Source organism: Vollenhovia emeryi, unplaced genomic scaffold (assembly GCF_000949405.1).
Source record: "Vollenhovia emeryi isolate VEMERY1.0 unplaced genomic scaffold, V.emery_V1.0 DF939161.1, whole genome shotgun sequence".
Classification (NCBI taxonomy): Eukaryota; Metazoa; Arthropoda; class Insecta; order Hymenoptera; family Formicidae; genus Vollenhovia; species Vollenhovia emeryi.
Window position 1 is genome coordinate 1,688,130 of NW_011967205.1, and position 9,094 is coordinate 1,697,223.

At 42.4% G+C, this 9,094-nt stretch overlaps 1 protein-coding gene across 3 annotated transcripts in view; it reads left to right on the forward strand.

The window, feature by feature from the left end:
• LOC105564657 (peroxidase-like) overlaps window positions 1-9,094 on the forward strand; it is a 24,109-nt gene that overhangs the window by 3,157 nt on the left and 11,858 nt on the right. Inside the window, exons 1-4 of one of the 3 annotated variants that reach the window (XM_012017197.1) lie at window positions 2,668-3,046; window positions 6,657-6,800; window positions 7,565-7,877; window positions 8,600-8,817. In XM_012017197.1, coding sequence (XP_011872587.1) covers window positions 2,965-3,046; window positions 6,657-6,800; window positions 7,565-7,877; window positions 8,600-8,817 — 757 coding nt within the window. In that variant the 5' untranslated portion in view covers window positions 2,668-2,964. Of the gene's footprint in view, window positions 1-2,667; window positions 3,047-6,656; window positions 6,801-7,564; window positions 7,878-8,599; window positions 8,818-9,094 lie in introns of those variants that run through there. The other 2 variants (XM_012017198.1, XM_012017199.1) reach the window with 2 other exon arrangements.

Consider the following 9,094-nt stretch of genomic DNA (forward strand, 5'->3'; position numbering starts at 1 on the left):
AGCATCCCCTTAAAGGACGAAATCCCTCCCTGGGTCTCTAAGCTGAGGTATAGATGTTACGGGGCCCTGTTATGTGTGTGGTACATGCCTACACTGAGAAAAGTGCCCGATTAAGTACAATCGGATAATCCTATGATATAATAACAAGCGGGCGTATCCAATTAAGTTGTATATTCGATGAAAAATATGACCGGTCTTTCAATCAAATTTCATCAGATAAATTTCACCGGAAATATCCGTAATTTAATCGAAAAAATTAATCATCCGAAACACTATTTAATTGGTTTATCCGATGGAAAGTTTCTTCGGTGTTTACAAAATGTCAGACTGCAAGTCTTATCCACGATAAAAGTGCGATTTTTCCGGGAAAAATAAAAATATCTCATTACGCAATGTCTCAATCATGTAACACCTAATTACATCCAATTTTAAAATCATCAGATCTTCAGAGATCTGACACTTTTATTGAATCTTCAATGTTATTACCTATTGAGATCCAATTATGTTTTCTTAGAAAATTTATTTATAGATTCATTGACTTCAATGGATAATCTCTGAGGATCTGATGACTTTTAGAAGTGGATCTTACAAGATATAATTAGATATTACATGACTGAGACAAACATAATGAGATGTTTTCCATTTTCCCCCGGGTTGACAGGTAAAAATGTGTCGTCTCCGACCGCGCTTCTCTCGCTCCTATAATATCTAAGATACACTGAGAACAGTTTCCATCGGACAAACCAATTAAATAGTGTTTCCTATGGTTGAGTTTCTCGATTAAATTATATACATGTCCGATGAAATTTGATTGAAAAACTAATCACATTAACTGGATTATCCGTTTATATTTAATCGGCTATTTTTCCCAGTGTAAGATCACTACCTGCGCCTAACACTTGATGAGAGCGGTGATATGTCAGTAAATTAAAGATATTTTGGCAATTTTTAATACAAAAAAAACGTTACTAAAAGAAGCTTCCTCAATTATACGTTGAAGATCAATAATGACGAATAGAGAGAGAGAGAGCATTTGGATTGCAAGGAAAAACGCCGAGTATCGGAGTACCTTAGAGAAACGAGGATCACTGTTAGGATTATATCTTCCAAATATCTTCTTTATTATTCCTTACGGTATTCTTTTCAAATTTTCCATTCAAATTTTCGGCCGTGTGCTAATAAAAAAAGCGCTTTAAAGAATGAAGGTATTATCTAAGAAACAAACGAGAACTTAACGGCAACGCTCTGAAAGCCGGCATGCAACGAACCGCGCGGCGGAGGGACGGAGGTGGACGAGCACGTGCTCACCGCGTGATAGAATTTTTTTTTCCAAGTTAAATAAGGTGACTCGCTCTTGCCGGGGAGGGTGCGAGCCAATGGGAACGCAGGCGAGTCATCGCGCCAAGCGAGATGAATGAAGAGAGCGAAGGAGTGAGCGAGCTGGAGAACCTTTGAGGAATCAATGTGCGTAACGTGTGCACGTGATCGAGGGAGACCGCTCGAGTGAGAGAGGAGGAGAGCGAGATCGCTTTAAGCGGACTCAAGTGTATGAGGAAACGAGTACGGAGAACGTGGAAAAACGCGAGTGGAACTAAGACGGACAGTCTGTGTGCGAGGTACTCAGTAACGTACCCGGCAAGCACCAGGACTAGGGTCTTCGCCGTTGATTGAGAGTCGACTATAGGCGTGAAGATTCGATCTTGGATAGTTGCTCAATCAGTTAATCGGATGAATTAATATGCAAAACTTGAGCCGAGTAGCCGCCTTATCAGCGGAAATATTTAGAAACACCTGGGTTATCTTCGTTACCCGCATTTTCAGATCCCTACACCCAGAAAAAGATCGATTTAAGTTCGATAGATGATGTACGTTGAAATCACGTTTCTCTGAGTCTGCAACATTTTAATTTACTTCTGCTGAAACATTTGCTAGATTTGAAAAAGTATAAATTCTCTTGGATATTCCGGTCATGATCAAATAAAACTTGGGCTAAGGTAAAGGAATTCATTTGAAATTACATAAAAGTCCAGCCAGGTCTAAGTTCAAAGAAAATTCGTTTGATTTCGAAGAAACTTCTTTCTGGGTACACACTGTGAGAAATGTCCGATTAAATATAATCGGACAATCCAATTACATAATATCAAACGGATATATCCGACGAAAAATGTGGTCTGTCGATCAAATTTTATCGGGTATATCCATAATTTAATCGGGAATACTTTTTGATCGGTTTAATCGATGAAAAATTTTCTCAGTGCAAGCAACGATATCATTTTAAATCAGTACTTCTTCAGGATATACTGAGGATATCCTGGCAACGTCCCTATAATATTTAATGCTCTCCAAATCCTTCAAACACTCTCGGAATCTACGTACGTGGCTAATATTATGGATAATACGAGTTCCCATTTAATAAGATACTACGAGTGTCTTATATTTCTCGCGCATGTCGAGCGGAATCCGCATACTCGAGTACTCGGACAGCCGGGTGCTATCGGCCAATACTCCAATTCGTGTCGATTCGCGTCGACCCTGAGACGAAAGAGGGAGCGGAATAAAGGCGCGCTAATAAATGAATGAACGAGACGCCAGGCGGGTTCTCTAGCGGACCTCTCGAGCGAGACTAGAAACGGAGAAATGGAGAGGGAAATCTGTGTATTCGCAGCGTGAAACTCCGTTGTGTATCGCCATCGTGGCGAAGTGCGTGTTTGTCGGCCGCCACGCGTCCACCACCTTGCGTATACCTGACACGAGTTCGGAGACGCGCGGTCGCGAGTTTTCGCAATTTTTCTTTTTCGTTCGCACGGGGCCGGCAAATTCGCGACGATCAGTGTGGTAGAATAGAACCGCGCAGCCGTGTTGCGCCCAGTGGGCGCGAATTGTGCTGGCGAGACAATCAGTGACAAGGACCGTAACGGAGACCGCGTCTCTTTATATTGTTACGTCTGGCTGCACCGTCGGAGAATGTTTCTCATCGCACCGGTCGACAACAATCGCTGGGTGTACGCGATGCACGGCTTAGAAAAGCCCATGGATCATGTATCCGGTAATGCTCTGTCAATAAGTACCTAGGAGTTTTGGTGGGGAAACGTCAGTGTTCTGGAATGTCTGAAACATCGCATCGAAATGTTGCCGGGATTCTTCTTCAGAGACTGTAGAAGCGATGCCGCTGTCGCTGACACGTCTCTAGCGTGAAACGATGCGAACGTGTCATCTCTATAGAGTAGTACAGTGCATTGGCTGCGCTCAGCAGGTAGAGCTGCTTTGCAACTGCTGTGAAATTCATGAATCTGATTGGCCTATGCTATTAAATTCACTCAGGATTAAGAGAGTGCACGCCAATCGGATTTACAAATTTTCAAACAGTTGCAAAGCAACTTTTTCTGCTGAGCGCAGCCAATGGCCCTACATTGATTCGACATTGGTTAGGCTGGGAACGTATTGGCTAATATTTCTCAATGTAAAACCAGTATTGCCCATAGAATAAATGCGAGTGTTGCACGCCAGTAATGACAAGATATATTGGATTTATGTTGCAAGTGCATTAACCAAGATTTCCAAACCTGTTGTTTGGACACATTGGCTAAATAAGAGTAGACGTCCATCTTGCAATATTGTACCAATTGGGAATACCGGATTTACATTATTTCCCAAAATTGCGCCAATTTATTGGGTCGCTTCGTAGACACCTAAAGAAACGGAGAAAACGCGATTTCTACTTTAATCTTTACTCATAGTCTTCACTCCTTAACGAGCTGGAATCTGTTTACCAGAACGTACTAATATTAGCGACGCCATCATTGCTGTTCACGTGTCTCGCAAGTGCATGTCTTGCATTTGTAATTTGTTGATTCACACCGTTCGCGCAACGGCATAGAAAAGACTTCCACGACGATGTTGCACGTCAGGCAGCTATACTTAACATTTCACGTGTCAATAGTATCATCAACCCGTATACAAAAGTTTTTTTTTTTCTATTCGGTACGATCGCTCGTGAGCTCGGAACAACTGTGAGAAGTTTAATTCGCGCGTATCCCGATCGGATAGCAGCGAGAGGCATTTCAGCTGTCACGTTACCAGAATCGAGATCCAACGAGTTTAATGCCCGATCTGCAATGTCGATCGATAAAAGATTAATTATTTGACTTTGACTTCTAACGCAGGACAAAGAGGAAGTCCCCATTGCCTCGTCGCCATTGTCAAAACTCTCGCTACATCCTCTCGGTTGAAGAGGAATGCAGTATCAACGTGATAACGAGTTAGCTACACCTAGCCATGTGCGACGCGCGTGAACAGCCGCGCGCGTGTTTACTACATTAACGAGATACGGATAGGAACTGCACACAGACGCGTGTCGCTTTGCTGATAGTCCCGGTAAAAAACACGATCTATAAATAACTGAGAGAACACGCGCGAAGGTCGCGGCAGAACGTAAAAGAATTCGCCGGCCGGTGTCGTCGCGGGTGAACCATTGTAGTGCACGTTGAATTAATTGTCAAAACTTGGCAATGCACTTGATAAGATTATCTCAAATGCGAAGTAATAAAAGAGTAAAAGCCAAGACAGGATGTTAGCGTCTAAATAATTTTAATTTTAAGTCTATTGCGAAAAGCAATACAAGAGTTTGAACCTGAGTTTCCTTCTATTTTTATCTCTTTATTCGCTTGTACCTATAAGTCTTCACCAAACTATACGCATTTTTAAATCCATCAGACTAACGTGCCGCTTTTGAAAATTGCTTGCAAGTGCCGTCGTTGATTCGATGAAACGTTACTTCGTTACGAGTTCATCGAGGTCAAACGATTCATCAACGGTTTTGCATCGCATCGCGTCACATGTGTTAATGTCTCGAGAAGACCACGCGGCTAAATAACGTTTCGTTTGTTGTTTGTAAACATCGAGCATTTTTGTCGTGTCTAATTTCTCGGCAATTTTCTTCGATTTTCATTGGCGTATCAAATTGGAACAACGGTCGATAACGATATTTCGGTCGTCTCAACGAGCCCTTCAAAATACCTGGCATTGTAATTCGCCAATAAAAACATTAACATTTGGCAGCAACGCGTAAAAACGCAAGGAAAGTTTTGTCCGAGGGAAAAACCGCTGACCAAAATTCTGTACACCAATGCCCATTAATGCCCAGTGGGCATTGCTTTATCTTATTATCGTATTTTATTTTATTTGCCTTGTTTTATCTTACTTAATCTTATTTCATCTTTATATAATGCCCCAGCAAGGCCTAATGCCCAAACTAATGCCCACAAAAATACCTAGTAATGCCCAGTAATGCCGCAAATCTGTACACGCACCGGCATAAATGCCGTCCATATCCGTGTGAGACTCACGCACACAAACAAGCGGGTGACTAATCCGATCGTCGGACGACCGCGGCACGACTTTCGGATTGGTCGTTCGCTTGTTGTGTGTGTGCGCCTCACACGGATAGGGACGGCATTTATGCCGGTGCGTGTACACCACAATGCCCTCAGCGGTTTCCCCCTCGGTTTTGTCTTACTACAAATGCGAAGATGGAAGTCTATTGAACGAATACCAGATATATATCGCGCATTTGCCGCAACAATGATATAATTCAAAAACCAAATTCTCTAGAAAATGAGCTCAAATATTTTGAATCGTCAAGATTTAGTTATGTTCAAGCGTTTGAATCTCGTGCCATAATTGATTATGTAGAAAAACAAAAGTATCTAACTGGTATTATTTATATTGACTTCTTACCAGTCGTTTGCAAGCAACTGGAAAATTAGAATTTTAAGTTACAGTGTAACGATATATACCTACTCTCTAAAAGTCAATCTGTGAATTATCACTGAAAACAGTGAATAGTCACTGATTCGCAGTTATAAGTATACTACTGAAAATTGTAGTGGTATACTTATAACTGTAAATCAATTACTACTTACTGTTTTCAGTAATAATCCACTGAATGACTTTTTAGAGAGTATATCAACGAATGTAAATGCATTAGCATTAGACAAAGCCGACATGATCGTATCGGCAAAGAAATAAAATGATAAGATCGAATATACCTATTTAAAATTAATAAGTTTGATGATATTAAGGACTCTCTTTCTCTCTCCCCCCTCTCTTTCTCTCCTGAACAATGCTATTTTCTAAATTATATTCAACTTTTTCATACAACACACAGAAAGGTCATGTTTAATGCCAACATAAGATAAGAACTTGATTAGCGGGCATATTTAACAGCAATGAAAATGTGGTAATGTTGTACGACAATAAATCTGTAGTAAAAAGAATATCGAGGTATCATTTAATTTGCTAATCAACGGTCACTCGTGCACATGTATGTCCGGTATTTGCGAACGGGACGGGTGCCAAACGGGATGGAGGAGGAGGTGCGGTGACATCCTTTCGGGCGAACCGCGCGATATTAATACGACATTTTCATTCGCGACGAGAGAGAGACAGAAAGAGAGAGAAAGAGAGAGGAACAGAGAAAGAGAGAGAGAGAAAGAGAGGGACGGATAAAGAGAGAGAGAGAGAGGGTCGTTCTCTTTGCGCCGCGCGCGTGCAAGTTAACGTGGTGCTATCGCGTGAGTCACGTATTGGGATGCAAGAGGAACGCGTCTCTGCGATCTTACGTTAGTCAGTCCTGGTCAGTTCTCCGTTTTGTGCAGCCGGCGGCGTCATGGCAGGCTCCGTTGCAACTCTGGCGATCCTCTGGGTGTCCCTGCAGTCGATGGGACTTCTGGGTCACTCACATTCGATCGGCACCTATCAGCTGCCCGAGTCTCTGCACAATTATCTCGCCAGTTATACCGGTACGTGTAATCGAATTTATGGAGCTCCTGGTGGAAATACTGTACTGAAGACACGATGAAATTTTGAAATGTATCTAAAAATCTCTCTCAATTAGCTCTGCTTCGTTATCATTTTATCAACATTCCAGTGAAAGACCTTTGCAAAATTTTTTAATTATAAAGTAACACGGCTTTTATTCGGTTGAATTTGGTAAATTTTGTAACATCTAATCTTCCATAATATTCTTTCCTCACATTTCGCAATATCACATTAAATTTTAAATTGATTAATTTTGGGATACATTCAATACGCTGTCACTTTTTATTTCATTTTTCATCGATTTCGTGATATGTTTAGCAAGATATTTTTATCAGAAATAGTATTAAAAATGTTGCGTCTTAAGGCCGAGGACAATCGATTAGCGATTTACTTTCCATAGGCACTTTGGGAAACTCTCGGCACTATAATTAACGATGTCGTGTCGAATTGCGTTTTAATCGTTATATCATTTGTCCTCCAGAATTGCAATTGTTTCCGAAGAAATAAATTTTAACGCAATTTCGTTTATTACCTATCTTTGGCCTCGCGTCAATTTAGCAATATTTGGAAACAGTCCAGATACGCTTAACTAATTTATCTCGAAAGGAGTGCCCAGATTGAAGAGATACAATTTAATCAATTGAATCACAAAGGCTTTTATCAAAGAATTTCGGATCTCATCGCGTTTAAACTTTATCCGTCGCTCAGATTCTAGTTTTATTTATTATTTCGAAATATTTCAAAGAATCGCTTTCAGGGCTGCCATCGAATTACGGTTCCGAAGCCATTGTGGATACCGGTCGTTTCCAAAATCGGAGATTTCCCAGGATCGATGGCGCAACACTGAACAACTCAATCGCGTTCGCGCAAACGTTAGTCGATCGTATGAGCACCCTCGAGAGGAATATCGTGAACGCCGGTGTCGAGCTCGAGGCGCGGAGTCCGGCCGAGAAGCAATTCTGGAGCTCCTATCCTTCCGCGGATGCTTTCGACAGGAGTATCGATGCCATCGTAGCAACGAAGGCGTCGTCGTATCTCGTGCAACAAAACTGCCGAAGGTATGTCTTGCGAATTGTTTAACGTTTTGCATCCCGATGGTCTCGCTACGAAACCGCTACGTTCCTCGAACTTTTTTTGTCGTTAATATGTAATTTTTAAACGACCTACACTGGCCAACGTTTTTATTTAAAAAGCACTTTTTGGTCCCAGATTTCGACCCTTTCCAAGTAATCTGTTCACACAATTATTAATGGTCTCATATCGTTTCTTTGGCCAATATCACTATGTTAGTAAGATATTAGTAAAAAATGATTGCACTTTTTGATTGAAGAGATTGGATCTCTCTCTCTCTCAGATCCGATTTCTCGTCCAAAACACATCTCTTGACACTTTTACTTGTGTTTAACAAATAATGATGCAACTTGAATTAATTTTGCACTCTTCAACCAAAGAGTGCAAACATTTTTTACTAACTTGCATCCCCCTCAACTAAATATCTTACTAACATAGTGATATTGTCCAAACAGATTACTTGAAAAGGGTCCAAATCTGGGACCGAAACGTTGTAGTGTTTTCTAAATAAAAATATTGGCCAGTGTAGGTTATTTAAAAATTACAAATCATTGGTTTTAAACCATCCAAATGCGACGTCCCGCGTATCTCAATAACATTTTCTCCACTGATGATCGACGCGGGCTGCCGTCGCGTGATTATCGATCTTCGCTCAGGGGTTGCACAATTCAATCGACGTCTGATCGCTCCTTCTTCGATCCTGTCGCAGATTCGGCTTGGATAAGAACGACTGCGCTCGCTACGTGTCAACGCTGGGCCTGCGGGGCACCCCGCTCGGTGAGTCCTGCGCCGCGGTGCATAACGTGGAGTGCGACGAGAGGTCCAGGTACCGAAGCATCGACGGCACCTGCAACAACGTGGAGAACCCGAGCTGGGGCAGCGCGATGACCGCGTACACCAGGGTGCTGTTCTCCCAATACTTCGACGGTAAGTGTCGCCTCTTGCTGTGATCGCGCCTCCCCCTTTCTCTAGCCCACCCTACGATTTGTCAACTGCACTAGCCCGCGACATGGCATCGCGTTCTCATCCCTTGTCCAGGCTTCAATTCCTTCGGCGGCATCCGCACGCCGCCGGTATCAGGGCGATAATTGCTGAACCGCGCGAATTTTCGACCCCCGTCGCGAGCCGTAAGCAACCCCCGCGCGCGATCAACCCCCTTCTCTCTCTCTCTCTCTCTCTCTCTCTCTATCTCTCGCGGTCCCGA